Here is an 18,470-nt window from a genome sequence, read left to right as displayed (position 1 = left end):
TTTAACGGAATGCACAAAGGGCATTGTTGTCATTATAAAGACGAAAGACCTCTCTTGTGAACTTTTGACTCGATGTTTCAAATGAATATTCACGATGGACATGTCTTTAACTGCTGAATCTGGGTTATCATTGCTTTCAAGCACACACGTTATTTTTATAGTCCTGATGTGCCAGTTCCAAGATAAAACAACACAGCTAACGGAAATCTGACATGGGTGTTATTGCCTACAGGAGAAATGGCCATATTCATAAGCTTCTCTCTGATAACGCCACCCGTCCCTGCCGGTGCAATATCGTCCAACGCCATGCTATCTTCCTCCATAGAGCAAAGGTTATTTGGCAGCATTTTGCTAGATATCCGCCAGCCATTATCGCGCCTTGCATACCTTTGTAATGAGTGTAATTTATATTAAGTTTATATAAATAAGAGGTTTTATAGACCATGACGATGTGAGTCGAGAGACGTTTAATATCGTAAAGCGAACCTACAGTTTACAAGGTTTTAAACCAAATGAAACAAAATCCAATGACACAGTCACACCTCTCCTTGCATACAGAAAACAGATTTTAAGGCAGAGCGAATGTATCCAAGAGCTCTCCATTTTGTGTGTGTTACTCGTTTTGTGTGAAAACTAGGTACAAGTGTAAAATACGCCTTTGGGCTTTTATTGTCCCCCACGGTTGTGCTAACCACATTACTTCAAAATCGAAGATAGTCTTATTGCTGGCCACACGCAGGCAACAGCTGCCTTTTTTGCCTTGGGCGAACCACACGGCTCTCTGGAGGAACACGACGGACCGTAACTGAATATTCCGTCCACAAAAAGTTTGAGAAAGTCCTTTTTTTCCTCGAGAATCAACCAAACTTCTTCTGCTTTTGTACTAGACATAATGAATAGCATGCAGAAATTTCACTAGGAATGAATTTTCTTTCATCGTGATTTTTACTATTTCCCAACAGCCTTGCCCTAACGCAAAAGTGGGATGCACCGGGGCATAAATACTTCGAACACGGAGCGTTCGCACTGGCCAATAATGAGGCCCATTTGTTGAAGGCGTACAATTTGGGCTCATTTAGACCATGGAAAAAAATTCTAGGAAATTTTAAGCGCTCTGTAAAGAATGGCTGAGATCCATGAACAAAGTCGAACAGGCCGATGTTATTAACAACAGTCACGCCTGGTGTTTTTTGGTTTCCCCATACAAATGTGTTTGAGCTGTGTTAGGCAATTGCACTTGTCCGATCACTGCTGGCAAGTCAAAACGTTATGGCTAGTTAAATTTGAAAACTCTGGTATATTGTGTTACTTGATTGCACATAAACATAACACTGACACTGTTGCTAAACCTCTTGATTCGGGACAAGCTTTTGCATAGCGACCACCATCTCTGGAATGGACTGGTTCCTTTGTGCCCTTCTTATCCATTGAAAACAGTGTATTGGAGCAAGGCGTCTCTTATAAAACTAGTGATATTAAGCAAAAGCTTGAATCGAATCACGACGTATAGCAGAATAACTACAGTGCTTTGTACGGACAATTGAAATTGTTGTGTTCACGTGAATTTAAAAAACTCATGTGTACCAGATTCTATTCAAATTTAACTCGCAAAAGGCTCATTGGAACAGCACGTGCTCTTGTAGCAGTCAATGGTTATACAACGGCTGCCAAAAAAAGTACTTGGCATAGGCGTGTCATCCTGCTGGTAAGTCAGTTGACTCGAATACGGCTTTTATTTTTTGAAACCAAGCCGCTCAAGCCATCCCTTGCACCAGGCGACGGTCTTCATTTCCCTGGTGCCTAGATCTGATTTTTCTCGAGGCGCGCCGCGCACGCACTGCACCCACCTTGGAAAAATATTATAATTTAGTCACCCGGCCCCACCAAGAACGAATCATGTGAATTGGGTCCGCGGAGAAATACGGGCAGAATATCTCCACAGCCCCGTACAAAATTTTCCCAAGTGGGCACACGAAACCCGGAGATGATGTCAGCGCTAACGTGCCCGCCTTCCTTTCGGCAAGCTACAGTTATTTACGAGGAAGACATGTCCTGCATACAAGTGACGCATTCTGTAATTACCCGTCACGGGCCTCTTTGTCATGAGTGTAAAGTACCACAAAATTCCCCTATCTCTCAATTCCCAGTATTGCGACATGGCTGACAGGATATGCTCACTGTTATTGGCGTTCTATGTGTACATGTACATTTAGTCGGCAAAAGGCCTTTCATCATAACCTTTAATTTTACATCGAAATGCCCGAACAACAAAATAGCTTTATTCCGCATGGAATGCTCACAAAAATCACAAAATCGGAGTATTAATACCGAAACAGCATGTTCCTCGAACAGAATGCACATACTAGACTGCATACATTTATGAAGCGGTCGCTCACATGCCTCCGATCGCAGCCGGTTTGCCCAGCGACGGACACGCATGGCAAGCGGAGTGTTCACCATAAGCTCGGTAGGGCCTACATTGACATCCAGGCGATGTCACACGATTCTTTCACGCAAGAATGTTATTCTCCTGGGGACGCACCAGATAAGATCGGGCAGGCCAGGCAAGGCTAATCCATCTTGCAAGCGCTGTGCCCGTCGCACCACTTGAAGCGGCGAACGTGCTTTGTGATGTGGCGCTGGGAAGACTACGGGTACTCGAGTCAGTATCTACATGTGCATACATGTATAACATATGGAGATATGAGTACAACCATTGCTGTAGCATGAAAGCGGAACTTATTAAGCAACAAAATGTGTCCGTTTTAGACATTAGAATCGTCCAGTCTGCCCCATGATGTGTAAATACGTGTACACGAAAACCACACGCTTCCCATACAACCATAAATAGGCCTACATTGTGGCAGACCTGCTGATGGGATGCTTGGAACACAAAGATAGCTTCCACTAACATGAAGCCACGACCAGATTCCCAACGTGGAATTCTGTCCAATTATGATATCCTCATCCACAATAACCATACCGGCACGCTGGTACCAACCAGTACCAAGCCTATCCATAATGTGCGCAGATCGCCGAGGCCCCACTTGCCACTGCGCACTACCCAATCGCGCGCTCCATGCATGCAGCTAGCGCGCGCTGCTGCAGGATAGGATTCGACTATTTTCAAGACGGTCCCTGACAAACAGATAATTCCCGCCCACGCCACATCACACAACGGCAAACACTCAAGGACCGGCCAACCGCGCCAGAAATTTTCCATTTTGTTATGATTCAGTTCTCCAGGGCTGGTTATCGCCGGTTGACGAGTGCATGCGAGTGGTGGACAGGTCGACGTGTAACGTGTGCACACACATCAGTCACGTGAATCTAATGAAAGAAGTTGCCGTAGTTTTTTCTCTCGTAGTTTTTTTTTTTTTTTTGCTCGTTGCATCATGGTTGCATGGGTTGTAGCTCTATGGTTGCATAAAGCGCCATTCGGGTTGGCTGAAATTCTGGCCGAGGAAGGCTACAAGGATTTAACCAATGGGGACTGGCAATGGTTGTTTTTCTTCCTGGACAGTGTCACCCTCTCCCTCTCTGAAATCCTTTTCAATGTGTTCCAAGGTCTATGCCCCTCCAGATCATGTTTCTGCAGGGCCATCCATAGCCTACGCCGACGTTGATTTCTCTGGGCTCTAGTAATTCCTGAACCGCGGATAGAAAAGGCTGAACATTCCATACTGCGGAAAGGAAACTTGAAAATCACCGAGACAATGTACATCCTGCATGCAGTGTTTTTTTTACTTTTCCTGATTATTTTTAAAAGATCATACTGAAAGGCCCGTTGCCAACTTCTGTTATTGAAAGAACATCATTACTTCAAAGGATGGAGAAAGGACACAGAGTAAGCATATCAACGTTAAGAGTCGAAATTAATTAACAAGAATCCTCCAAATTCCCGTGGAATAGTAAAAGGCCCAGAGAAGCATAATTTAAATCAACACACGGCATGATGTAAAGAATACACACAAAGTATCGAAAATCCCGCGTATCACCATTTATCACAACATAGGCCTACGTGGACCACAAGAAATACTATTTCGTGACAATCAGCAGTAGACTTAGCAAAATAACGAAATACAAACATCTGAATCACATTTAAATACAAAGCATGCAATTACCCACTGTACACTGAAGTGACACACCCAAAACCTTCAGTCGCTTGTTGCAACGCCACGTAATGCTACACTACACGCATCTCAATACAGCTCGTCTACACACGTACGTATGGAGCTTTTTATGGCGGCAAACGAAGCGAGGTCATATAGGCCTTCTTTGTTCACCATGGCAAATGAACAATTTTCGCCTAGGCAAATTCCCCGATATACTCCCATTTTCCGCCATTGATTGATGGGATGATACTCGGTACTATATCCTCAACGTATTTGGGGTATTTGGATATCCAAAACTGGGTGGCATAATTGGTTTATTTCGGGTTTAATATAAAGCGTCCACAAAGAAACCATGTCGTCTTTTTATATTCCGCCATTGTTGTAACTTGAGGTGGTGCCTCGAACAAGAAAACGGTTCACAAATGCGACCCATTTTCAACACCAAAAACACCATAAATCCACAGGGAAGTGGTGCGAAGTACCGCAGGAATATATCCGCATTAGCATGGTGGTCTTTTAAATGTAAAAATCCGGGTAAAAGTGGTATATTTTAATCCATTTTGGGGCGTGTTGTGCAGAGACAAAATTCGGAGCTCTTTTCACGAACTTGATCAACATATCCCATGATGCATGCTCGCTAAGAGCGCGTTGTACATGTCATGTGGGTATAATTCCCACATTCGTGCGCCCCGTCCAAATTACATGGCTACGGCTGGAAATAATACACGCGCTGGGAGAAGCCGCTTGCTTGCGGCTTCACACTTCTCGTACAGATCTGTGTTGTTACTAGCCCCAGCCATATAATTCACACTGCCTGTTCAGTGTAGTGTAGTTGAGCACCAGTCGCGTCCAGCATGTACATTGTACGTACATGCATGCTAAGGATGACGTCACCGGCAATATAAGAGGGAGACACCATTTTTCTACTCGCAGCCAGGACGAGCGACCGAATGTTTTCATGGAATTCTAGCCGAGATTTCAGCGACTGCTGGACGCTTTACTGGGACTCTAACCCATGGCCAGCATGGTGCGGGAGACCAGGCACCTCTGGGTTGGGAACCTACCGGATAATATCCGCGAGGAGAAAATAAAAGAGCATTTAAAACGGTGAGTATTTCTCGGCGGGGTTGAGTGAAAATAGCGGAGATGCGTACGAGAGCAAAACCCCCTTCGTCCGCCGGTGTGTTGTGTGTGTGCTGCGAAGCCAACGCTGCGAAAACTAATGGCGATGTGTCCGAAGCCTGGATTTTTACGCAGGGTCCTTGCGATCCATTCTCGGAATTACACACCCTTGGTGGAGTTATATACACCTTGCAACCCCATAGGAATTACCGCAGATGTCCAGGGAGTTTATAGCGAGTGTTTTGTGGATACAGTACAAACCCTAAAAGGAAAATTAAGGGGTTACGTTCCCCACGCACTTGAAAAAAAATTGTCTGATTTCTTCCGTCTGCCTGTGATAGTGCTGGGTGCGCACTGTTCACGTATTGCCACTGTACGTACTGGCATGATGGTCACTCAGATTTCAGATGCACTCTTTTCTCCCATGTCCACGCTGGTTGTTTAGTTTTACAGGGCTTAAGATGTGGAACTCTTCCTTTCTTGTCATTGTTCATTTGAGTTAGCCATGGCGGTTTCACTGTACAGATGTCTGCTTAGCTGGCTTACATGTTTACATTTCAGTAGCTGTAGTCCTAAATGTTTTGTCCAGTTGGTGTAGATCGAAATCCAAGTTTTGGCAGCTTCTGCTCACATTTCCTTCTCAAATCGCCCAAATTTTCCAGGTACTAAATCAGCATTAATGACAACATGAGCAAATATGTTGAATGGAAAATAATACTTATGATGCTTAGACTTGTGATTGTTTTCAGTTGAGAATATGCATAAAATTGAAAGCATGAAAAAGTGATGGCGACGTTGTACTAGATGAGACTGTAATCGAACTACTTAAGCTGCGCAAAGCAAAGCTGATAGAAACCAAGGATTGCCAATTTTCTGCTTCTAATCGTGAAAGTTATCGAACACGTCATTGTGCACGCCATGTAAATGTACTTAACTGATGCTTTGGAGGGAAGATTTTGAGAAGTCCAAATGGCTTGTGCTTGGAAAAAGTAGTCCAGATGGCGAGTACATGAAATTTTGTTTAGTGAATTCACCCCAAGAAAAGTAAAGCAGCAACAAAATGGCAGCATATTGCATTCCTTGGGCAGACCCTTATCAAGGTGTATATAACTATTATAAGAAGGCTTGATTAGCTGTGGACGCTTCTCATTTGAGCTTATGTCTTGCACGCACATGTATAGTAGGATTACAGTTTTCCTGGTGATAGGCCTCTGAACCACTGTCAACTTGTGTTTGGGGAAAAAAAGCAGTGTGGCTTGTACCTGTACAGTAAAGTCACATTATGTGTTTTAACTTGTAAAGTAGTCATACGTGTGTCACCCGTTTATCCTCGCTGTGCATGCATATCTGCTACGTTTGACTTTGCATGTAAACTTGCCCTTGTCATACATCAGATTCAGAAATTTTATGCACGCAAAACAGTTCAGCTTTTACTCTTGCTGCAGTATATCACGTGAGCACTGTTGGCCTGGATCAGTTTTAGAGATGTCACTGGGAGTAGATGGTACAGGCGTGAAAATGCCGGTGAATTTGTCATTGGAAACTTAAAGGTGATGCACACGATCTTTGTTTACGTTTCTGTGCAGTTTCAAAAAAGTGACCATTTTCACAAAGATAGAGTTGAGCCTTGTGGGTTTAGTAACAAGCAAGCGGCATGAATGATACATAGGCATGGCCATTAAATTCACTCCAACTTCGTGATAAAAACTAACCACAAATACCCGGAGGAAAGTTTCCAAGAAAGCACACTCCTGCTAATGGCTATCTACAACCATTAATAATGTATACACCTAAAAGTTTGACTCCGTTTGTGTAGTTATAGGGGTACATGTGGATCAGTGCTAATGTAGGCCGACCACAAGCTGGCAAACCACCAAAGAACAAACTCCCTCAGGTTTCAAATATTAACCAGGGGATGACTCAGTGTTTGTCGTCAGAGAAGAATGCTACTCTCAAAGCCTTCCAGTTCCACTTTTTCATTTTTCATGTCTCTGACGTGTCTACGCCTGTGTCGAAAGAAATGTCCAAAATTTATCCTGCTGTGCTCAGAAGACATTTGCAGTTGGTTTATTGCAGTTCGACCTCCTTTATTACAGATGTTGAGTTTGCCATTAGAAATGCCATTGAAATTGGATTGAACAGTGTATTGTTTGCCTTATTTAATTAATGTTTTTTCCTAATTAAAAAACTTTGAGAAAGCTGTGGTGATGTTGCACAATTGCCAGTCATCAGCTATTTATTCAGGACAAATCCATTTAAATTCATATGCAGGATAATGTGTACACAGGTTACATGTCATAAAAACTTTCATAAATTCCAGGAAAACAGCATGCACAACCTTGCTCTATACCTGTATTAAGAAGTTGCCATTGTATATTGTAGCCAGTGTAAAGACCTTGACTTATAAAAAAAGAGAGATAAAACAAGTGGTGTTAATTAAGTAAGCTGATTGTAGAAAACCACCAAAGATATTGGAATAATAAGTGCCCACATTGGTCCTTCCTGCTTGACAGGTTTTGCATTAGACCATATTGGGGCAAGTTGTTGACAGCCAGACAACCTATCCCCTCCAGGTTTTGTGTCTTGTGCCCCTATGAAGCCTCATGTACTTAAAAAAAAATGGAAGAATCCAGAATGACCAAGGTTTTTTCCTTGGGTTGAATTCCTCACCTTTCAAAAGAGGAGGGGGGGGCATTGTTAGTTTAATCTTTTCACCCTGCCGGATTGGTTTCCCCATTCACTACACCCTTCTTTTGTGAGTTTGCTTAGCTACAGACCTAAAGAAAAAAAAAGTGAAGTCCACTGGGGACATGTTTGGTGGATTCTTGTTCCCTTTCCCCCTTGGTCACTCTTTTGTCCTGGGGTGCTTTGTTGTGGAGCCCAGTCAGAGAACCCTTGTGTAGAGGATTAGGGGACTTCTTGAAACCAAAAACCCCTCCCCTGGGTTGTCCTGTTGTCTTTTTTGGGGGTGCAGCGCTGTTTGTACTTATCACCATGCATGCCAAACTGAAACATGTACTGCACATGTGATATCCAATGTTGACTGTGTAACCCAATTTTTCACAAGCCTATCTGCCCCGAGCTGAAGTGCCCCCCAATTGGCGAAAAGAAAGACAAGTGGTTACAAGCGGGTTCTTGCATGCGTTCTGCGTGTACGCAAGACCATACAATGTACATGCCGGAGTAAATTTGTCATACATACTCAGCGTGCTCAGCATCAAATGCGCGTATACTTGCGCGCCTCATGGTGCACCTATGTGGTGAATATCGAAAAAAAAAACCCCTCTTTTGTTCCGCATGGAACGGCTCATATCAGAAACAGTATACCTGCAAAGTGCACTTAAGATCAAAATGCCATCTCTCTTTCACTGTTAATGCTGTATACTAATGGTTGTAGTTTCAACATATACATGTAGCTTGTAGCCTCTGCTGATATTTTTGTCCGTTTTTACTCGATTTTTTTTTGTCTTTTTGTTTAGATATGATGCAGTGCTTCAGACTGCCAACACACAGAAATTATCTGGAGTATGTAATTTGATTTTACGAGCAAAGGAAGACTGATTTCTGTTTTCTCTTTTCTGTAGCAGAGTCTATGACACGAGTGTTTCCTCGTCAATTATGCCACCATCTGTGCTACTCTTAGCCCAACATTTTTCGAGGAAAATGAAATGGGCCTCAACTAGGTTTTAGTTTCCCCGGGAGGGGTTGCTTGTTGTGGGGTGCTGGGAAGCTTATTTGGTACTCATCGGGGGTACTCAGCTGGTGGCAGATGATGAGTTCCCTAAAAAAAAAGATCCAACTCTCCTGGGTAATATGTGAGTCACATGGTGGAACTTCTCAAGCTGTGTTTTTTTTTCTGTAGGGTAATAAATTACAGCTGCATGGTGTAAAGTGAAGCCTTGGTTTAGGTGTATTGCCTCTAACTAACTCTGAAGGATTCCAGTTTAGAGGTGTCATTCCTTTTTAGAGATTTTAGATTTTCTTCAGAACCACGATTATTCTGGTTAATTAATTATGGTTAATTTTTGAAAATAAGTTGAAGCTGCAGTTGTGATTTTTCAAATTTATTTTGGATATATATATCCAGAAAAAAATGATTGTACCAGTTAGGGGTATGTTAGTGCTACAAAAGTATTTAAGTCTAATGACAAACCTATACGTAAAATGCACGTTTCCTGTGTTTTGCAGTACCAGATTATGTACCTGTATGTATACATGTTGGTGCCAGGATATCTGAAAGTCAGCTTGTTTTCTGTATTTGTGCTGGCATTCAAAATGAAAAGGATGAACTAGTAGATTGTTCTAGGTGCACAAAGGTCATGCTGCGGTGGTTAGTAATACATTGTAGGGTAACTTCACTTTTTTTGGGTTGTGCAGTGAATTAGCTCAAACAGTCAACAGTTCTGTGCTTGGTGTGTTTGCCTCATGGCAGGGGTCCTTTCCTGTATAAATTTCACTGCACAGATACTGCACTTGTTTATAAACAACACCCTAGTTGCACTATGAATTGAAGTTCTTGATGAAAAAAAAAAAAGCAGAGGAGGCAGAGGATTTTCATAATCAGTCATGCATAATTGAAAGGGCATAGTTGACCATGTGTACGATGGTAGCATGCTGCATGGTGATGTGATACAGCTTGGAAGGTTGCCCACACCTGAATCAAAAAGCAGGATTTATTGCCGCATGCGCCAGACAAGTCCCATAGAGCTCCCTTGTCAGGAATATTGTGGGGGGGGGAGGCTTTCATTATGAATAATAGGCCTGTTGGAATAAAATCTTGTTTCTGGATCACTGAAAAAGTAGTGCCCAAATTTTGGATGATTTCTCAATGATTTGATAAAGGTGTTTCCATGCAAGATCACATGAAACAAACGGAGTTACATGTAACTACATGTACTTTCCTAAATGAACAGATTGCTTGATTCATAATGCATTACAAATTTGTCAGCACCATGGGAAAAAAATGCATGTTCAATGTTGTTACAAGTCACTCTTGGATAATTTTTTGAAATCAAGCCACAACAAATTCATGTTTTCGCTGCGTGGTTAAAACCAATACAGGTGGCCAGTCTCTCTATCCTCAGTAATACATGTACATTGTATTGATGTATTTCTGTAAGGACAAATTCACAGTCAACTGCCCCTTCACAGGGATGGGTGCGGTACCATTTAAACAGAGGCAAGGATCTGTCTGTCCACACACGGCTGCTGTTTGCTGAACAGAGCTCCTGGTGAATCACACAGACCTGGATTCCTCCTTTTTTTCTCCTCAAGTCCCATTCTATTTTCCCCTGGTCGTGTTGCCTCCTGGCCCAGATGTCCATGCTATGGTTTTCACTGTAAGCAAGGCCTACACCCGTACCCGGGTGCCCCCCTTTGTCCAGTGCAATCCGCCATCGAACAGGCATCTGGTTTGTACTGAACAGGGCCCCAGCTTCTTTGGTGGATTATGTGAGTGACATGTTTGGCATTCAAACTATCCAGGTTAGTGTTGTGAACTGGTTGCCTTTGTGGTTAAAGTTATTCAGTGTGGCAGCTCAGCAGTTTAAAAAAAAATCCATGTGAAATATGGCGAGAGAAAAACCGCTGTATTCAGTCCAATTCATAATGTCTGTGACTGCTCTCATGTATCTGTTTGAAGCTCCGCTTTTCAGCACCTCAAAGAATGTTTATACCGTGTTGATTTTTGTCCCTTTTTTGCCATGGAAGGTCATGCGTACTTTTGCTGACTAGATTAATAGGGCAAGCAAGTTCTTTGGTAATGCATGATTGATCATGCAAGATATGATTATAGGAATTAAACCATAAGCTTGTCATTTGTGACATTATAGAGTTACTGTGTAGGCTGACCTGTAATTCTGGAGTATGTGTTATCTCATTGCATTGCCTGTGATTGTGGCAAAAATTCACTGCTGCTATCTCTGTAGACATAACAACATGCTCAGGAAAAGCTTGACAAATCAGGAATAGCTTGTTGGGGCTGGGATTAAAATGATACTGGGGGGGGATTGTGTACATCCATATTTGGAAAGTAGTTAAAGTTAGTATCTAGGTCTGGCCCAGCCGCTCCATTAATGTAATCAAATTCAAATAGGTGCCAAGGCCAGCCTTCTCTTCCCCCCCTCACTACATTTCCCTGCTGCTGGCACTCTGCCAGCATTGGGGACATGCTTTCCCTCCAGATAGCCCTCGTCTGATCTGCCCTGCCCTGTCCCCACATCCCCGCGCCCGGACTCTCCCGCGATAAGGGCTGTGGAAAAATAAACACTAATTTGAACTTTGATATTTCACTGGTATTAGCCATCTCGTGACTAGAGTCCAAATAGTAGTTTGCCATTCATCGTTAAATATATTTGAGAGTGGAAAAAAACCGAACTGGGTTGTGGCCGACGAGATTGTATATAATTAACCGAGAAGCAACTGATAATACTTACAGTTTGTTATTACAATTGAGGGAAAATACAAGCAGGGGTCTAAATGCAGATTTTACAACAACAGGGGCAATTAACTATAAACGCATTCAAAGGTCAGGTTGTAAAACTGGTAATCATTTCAACAGGTTAGTGGTTCTTTGTGGGGACATTTCCACCCACTCCTACATTAAATATTCCAGATTGAAGTGTTTATTTGTGCTGTCAAACACATCACGCCAGATTTCGATCGAGTCTGTGTTCAATCATTCAAGTGCATGTGTTTTGCATTTTAAAATAGAAAAACTGAATGCAGTAACAGGCACGCTGTCAGACTGTATCCAGGATTCAAGCCATACAGGGATTTTTGTACATACTTGCCATCTAAAGGCATAAAATTGTGTGCTGCATGCTCTTTGGAAATGCCATGGTGATCGGGGCAGTTTTCTTGAAATGTGCTGGTTTTTTTCTCCCCTAGTCTGGTTACGAACAAAGAAGTCTGTCACAGGTTTTCATTATCCTCTCGCCTGACAGCCAGCAGCTCACTGGTTCCCTGGGTGAAATTCTCTATACTGCCGGAGGAGGAGAGACGCATTTCCTTTGTTCGTTGCTGTGTAGTTTTTGTAATGATGTGGTGGATGCTTTTTGGGGGGGGTTGGACCTAGTCATTATGTCCCGGAGGTGTTCATGTTGTCAGGAAAATGCCATCCGCTCCACTCCTTTGTATGGGGCACCCTCAAGACCAGGAAAAGTCCGAGGAATGGCTTTTGTTGTTGGAGGATGACGTTTTACTTTCACTTTGACATTGAAAATTTCATCTGAGAAGTATGTAAGCGTATGTAATTATAATGCATGGATGCATGCAAGTCTCGCACGCAAGTTTTGGTGGTACATAAAAATGGGGACATTACAAATGACTGTAAAGATTTGGCATGGGTCATTTCCTGCCTGAAGAAAGATTTTGACTGTTGATTGCCAATGTTATGTGGCTAGAATTTCCAGTGATGGGTTAGATGGGTTACTGCAGCCTGGAAAAGTTACAAAAAAGTCAGGAAAATTTGTTTTTATCATGGAATTTTGTAAACATGACTAAAGCCATGGGAAAAGCCATGGCATTTTTCAAACACTGTGTGTGATTTCTATTCTCAGAAATAAGTGCATAAAATGTGTGATTGTATTTGCAACTTAAAAGGCCGAATAGTCCAAGATATTGCGCTATTGGGTCATGGATTTTCATAATTTGGCCATGGAAAAGTCATGGAAAAGTCACAGAATTTAATTGTCCTGTAGGTGCAAGAAATCAGAGCCAGTGCATATTTTTTGAAGGCCATCTCTCAGCAAGCACATATGGTGATCACAGTGGAGAAAATGTCTTGTTCAAGTCGTATCGTAATTCATTTCTGCCGGTGATTGAGAGGTTTTTTGGTGTGGTTTATTTGTATTTGGGACTGTCGCGATCAATTCCAAGCATTGTAAAAGAACTAGGACTGTAGAAGTGAAGTCGATCAATTGATACAATGATTACCGACCAAGCAGATTCCAATTTTTTAGGTGTCAACTTCATTAAAGTAACAAAAACACCACTAGCCCCCCTCCCAATAATACAAAAGGGCAGTTGGTAGTGTTACCATTGTCTTCAGTGGCAGGTGAGACTCTACAGCACTCAACATTTAGAACAAAGCTTTCCCCAAACATTTTCCTTTTTTCTTCTTGTACCCACGGAAAAGTCCTTGTTTTGAATGAAAATCTTGACTGCAGGCTTGCGGTGGGCTGCCCAGCAGGTGAAGCATCCTTGACCCCAGGTTTGCTTGAGATATCGCCACTCACATCCCGGCTGTAAAAAATAATACAGGTCAGAGAAGAAAAGTGGAAAGGTCACTTGATTTATAATGGGACCACAATGAAGAAGAAGCCTTCAGTCAGTTGTGGCCGAATGGTGTTTGAATTGAGCGCTGAACTAGAAACAAAAATAGCGTTGTGAGAAAATGCCACTTCATCGTGTTGCCTGTTTTATTGATTGTAAAGTGATTTCAAATCCCAAAGTAAATGCTTTGGCATAGGTCCATTGACAAGGAAGCACAAAAACCTGTTCAATTTCTTTTCAGCGTCGGCCAGTGCCTGGATTGTTAATGAAAAGGGCATTATTAAGCAGCTTATCCGGCAGTTTATAGTTATTTGTGAAGTGGAACATATTCTACAATTAGAAGGAAAAAAAAGGCACACCTTTCAATCGCCAATGTCCATGGTCCTTGCGTATTAAAGCTGTGCCAAATATCTGAATAACTAATCGATTATCCAATATTTGGATATTGTTTTCTGCATTTGAATATTCCAATGAAAAGGAAGGGGAATTTTCTTTTGTTTTAAATGAGAAAAGTTGCACTGTGGAAACTTGTTTGAAGCAGATTCAAATGAAAAGTGACAGAAATCTTACAACAATTCAAAAAGTAAATAACTCATTAGAAAATTTAAAAAGAAACAGAAATTTTCAACAGGGCAAGAAGTATTGTTTCCTCGTTTAAATTTTGCACGTAAGAAGCTATTACATGTATAGTGATCAGAATGTACAATTGCTACTGATTTTTTGTATGTGGTTTGTTCAACAACCTGCCAAAAGACCAAAAATCTACAAGACCAAATATTTGGATATTTGATCGAATTGAAGTGTGAATATTCGAATAGTGAATTAGTCGAATTGACTCAGCCTTATTGCATATTTGCACTGATTGGATTCATTGGTGGTGTGTGTGTGGGAGGGGGGCGAGAGAAGATGTGCACCTGCTTTTGCATAAAATCAGCATTTGTGATTGATGTGATACAAAGGTAGGTAGGAATCCAATGAGGATCCAATTGGATCAGGATGTCAGTAACCTGAATTTCTGATGGGTATCTTGGTATAAAATGATTAATTATACGTAACAAAACAACTGGTGAATCTCACTTGTTTGGCAAGAGAAGTTGAACAACAGTGCATGACTCAACTTATACTTGGCTTCTTATAAATATCGTCCACACAAAGGGAGCAGCGTTCAAGTGATGGCTGGCCCACACACAAAGAGATTACAGCAGATAATTTCAACCCCCAAATTTTGTGTCCTGTCATAGGATCCTATTTTTCCCTGAAGTTCGGCGGGAGATAAGCCTGTCCAAACTTCAACTTTTGGTTTGCAGAGGTTGTGTGTTTTCATGATCGTATGGCGTTAAAAAAATGTGTTGTCATGTTTGTTTTGTGACATGAGGATGCTGGCCATTTTTAAACAGGCACTAGAGTAAAGATAAGGCTCATCTGTTCTGGGTTTTGTTGAAGACCCACTCTGAACCCACCTGACCCTTGCCTTGGACCCATTCATTGTTGGCAAACATGCTAGCATTTTCCATCCAAAGACGTGTAGGCCTACAGATTTCTTTTTTGATTGCTTATGTCATGCACATGTCACGTGGCTGATGCTTTGTTTAGTTGCCTGGTTTTAGTCTGAATAACAAGCAGTTCCGTATTGGTTTAGTCAGACATGTTAGACTTAGCTCTTTTTCAGTAGCTCTGTCATTGGAGCGGCGTGTTTCCTTTGTCTGATGTTATCTACACTTGTGAAATGCTAGGCACACAACCGTATGAATGTGAAATGCTCTCCTTACAAAATATACCCGGGATATGTGTTCGGGAGTTGACAACATGCATGCATGTAGATTGTTACACTATGCATTGCATAAATTTGTGAGTGTAGGCAAATGACAAATGTCAAGAGAGTGGACATAAAAAATGTACACGTTGGCGTGTGATGTGTCCTATTCTGCCCTGGCTGCATGCTTGCACACGTACATGTACATGTAGTTAGCAGCACATACCGGTATATACATGCATACAGCACCTTCACATATGGTTGAGTTCACACAAAGGCTTGTATTAGTTGCGTCCAGCCGTGTATTTTGGTTCAGGTTAGGGAGGAAGGATGGGGAAAGGTCATTTTATGGCTGCCGTGCCGTTGAAGCCATTTTGGCTTTTGCACTACAGGAAGGTAGTGAGACCTGTGCTTTCAGATGCAGACCCCTGGGTCCAAATTTAGACAGGAGAAGCCGAAGGGCATGGTGTGATTGAAATGAAGGTTGAGTCCACACACACACTCAGAAGTGTGTATTTGCCTGCAACCGGGGACCCCCTATTGTTCCTCTTTTGTTTGTACTTTAACTTTTTTAGAAGACCACCCATATGTTTTGTACACGGTTGTCAATCGGGGACCCTCTGTCAATCGGGGACCTTATTGTCCTCTATTGTTTAGGGTCCCCAATTGAATGCAGAAACAAACTCACACACACCAGCGGGGGCAACCAGCTTTTTCTTTTTCTTAGGCCAGACATGTAGTGACTTGGCCTGTGGACATGGGGGGATGTTTAATCTTCATCTTTTGCGGAAAGCTTGTCTCTTTTTACGAGGAAGACAAGTGCTTTATTGCAGACACGATGAGTACATGTGCTTCACACATACTGTTCAGTCATGGTTTCAGGAACATGTGTTGTGCACAATGTCTCCTCTTGTCCCGAGGGCAGGAGGAACACTATTGGTTGGGCAGCTTTTGCTTCAAATTTGTGCAGCAATGTTTTTTCCCCCAGTCTCTGATGCTTCCTTGCGCAACAGTTAGCACAATAGAAATACACACAGTATGGGCTCAGATAGACCCAGAGGGTGCTTGTTTGGGTTCAAAATGTTGCTGCAGGTGGACAGGCAGTCTCTGACATTGGCTGGGTAAGAAGTCCTGACAGATTTTCAATCGTAGATGACGATTCTGGCTGTGCGTGTAGGATCCTCACTCGGAGTGCCTGAATCCCGTGCTTATCTGTACTTCTTTTGTCCATTTGTGTGCATTGGTTGAAAACAATTAGTTCTGTTGCTAATCAAAAACTTGATTCTATTTAGCTTGCTTTCTTTGTTGTCTTATCAATTTGATTCCGAGACTAGGGCGTACATATGTTGTGGTTGAAACAATGATCAGAACCATAAAGGATTTCCCATTTGCAAGATTTTTTTTTTCCTCATGGGAATTAGTTTTGCGACTTTCGTTTGGGTCCTTACTGTATGATGTGGGCGATTCAGTTTAGCCTGTTGGGCAGAACAACCGAAGCGAATGAACTAATTGATGCAGAAGGCCTCCAGTGTTGGCCTAATTGGGGAAGACATCATTATTGGCTGGTGAAATCCTTGACCAGCTATTTTAATGAGGAACTTGTTTCTGTGCACGCTCCATGATCCTAGAACTTCCAAGCAGTACAGGTACACGTACTTTCTCATTATCGTCAGGGTTCTCCCCACTTACAAACTTGCGTATCGGGCCCAATACACAATTATTTCTGCCCGATACGCAAAGAATGGGCCGATACCCATTTTTTCATCCCCGAGATGCACAATGTAATTATGAGAGTATGGCTCAGAGTTATTGCATGTCCGGAAAATCTAGATGAAAAAGCATTCAATAGTGCTGCATTTTTCCGTGTACATGTATATCGGCAGGGAACATTCCTCGTGGCCGGTGTCGCATGAAATCTGAACGTCCGTCATGGGCGTCGTACATGCACCCGCGCGCATGTGTGCTTTCTCTCTGCCTTGTGCTCAATACGCCAGTGGGGCTGCATTTACAAAGGTTACAATTTTATACTACACCATTCGCAGAACTTACAACATCGATCCCACACACGTTTTTTTTTCATTGCGGCAGCTGTAGCCCTGTGTAACAGTATTAATGGTATCTACGACGGGGCTGATATTTCTCGTTGCCATATCACCGTGTTTTGTCTCGAGCACAATGGCAAATTCACAACTCAAGTCAACAATTCGGAAAAAATATGCATTTTAATGGGTATTCTTTCTTGCCGATGTACAAGAAAAGCCATGTTGTTTAGTTTTCCATTTTGTAAAAGTTTATTTTATATAAAAGACCAAATAGTTTTATAATTTTTGTGACGTTTGTTCATTCCTTTCAGCTAATATTTTTGCCTTACAACTGAATGGAGCTCATAGTTTCAGGTCTGATCAGCAAAACGGAAAGGTTGAAGCATACATTAAAATTAAAAATGAATAAACAGGTGTTTTTATCATTGATTAGACAGCCACTACATGTACATGTTGTTGCATGTCTGAAACTTGAAATGACTCCTTTTGTGCCTATAATTAGAAAGGAAAACTGGTCATTTGCTAAAGTATTGATATCCAAAATTTAAAAAAAACCTTCTTTAATCTCTTATGTTTTTCCTGAGAAAAGGTACTTGAAAAGCCCAGGAAATGCTCTAAAATGCAGTTGAGAGCATTTAAAGTCCAAAATTTTCGGGGCCCTTGAGTGGGCCCCAAACCCCATGCCATGGCTTTGCAAAATGTTCATAAACCACAATGGAAATCCCCCACAGTTTTGAAAAATTCTGGGGAGAACCCTGGTTGTGTAATGAGGCATTGGTTTGCATTTCATCTGGCGATGGTTATCAGCCCAGGAATTGGCTTGAATTTCGAGGAGGATAACGGGCTACCATTTTGTGTTGCTTCATAAATAATTCTTTTTTAGTGGTGAATGGTACATTTGATGATGTTGGCACATGTAGAACAAGTTATATGGTCACCCCAAGGTCACGTTGTGTAAGCTGCTCATTTCCACATATCTTCCCACCCCCAACAAAAAAACCCAAACACCGGTAAGATTTCCTGTTTGAGGTAAGTGAAAGGTCACTCACGACAAGCAACCCATTTATACATGTATGTCCATATATCTCCTAGTGTCTTTTGGTTGAGCATGTACATGTACACACATACATGTACATGTATACTGCCCCTGTGTGGCCCCCAGGT

The 18,470-nt window shown here is 42.1% G+C and overlaps 1 protein-coding gene across 1 annotated transcript in view; it reads left to right on the top strand.

Annotated features, from left to right (window-relative positions):
- Nucleotides 1-4,985: 4,985 nt before the first annotated feature.
- The window catches only part of LOC110979089 (uncharacterized), a 78,053-nt gene continuing 64,568 nt past the window's right edge, over nt 4,986-18,470 (top strand). The window contains exon 1 of the mRNA XM_022234611.2: nt 4,986-5,222. Coding sequence (XP_022090303.2) covers nt 5,131-5,222 — 92 coding nt within the window. The 5' untranslated portion in view covers nt 4,986-5,130. The remainder of the gene's footprint in view (nt 5,223-18,470) is intronic.

This window comes from Acanthaster planci, linkage group LG16 (assembly GCF_054643075.1).
Source record: "Acanthaster planci isolate LZ-2023a linkage group LG16, COTS_SCS, whole genome shotgun sequence".
NCBI lineage: Eukaryota > Metazoa > Echinodermata > Asteroidea > Valvatida > Acanthasteridae > Acanthaster > Acanthaster planci.
Note: the sequence above shows the minus strand (reverse complement) of the source record. Positions and strands in the feature narration are given on the sequence as shown.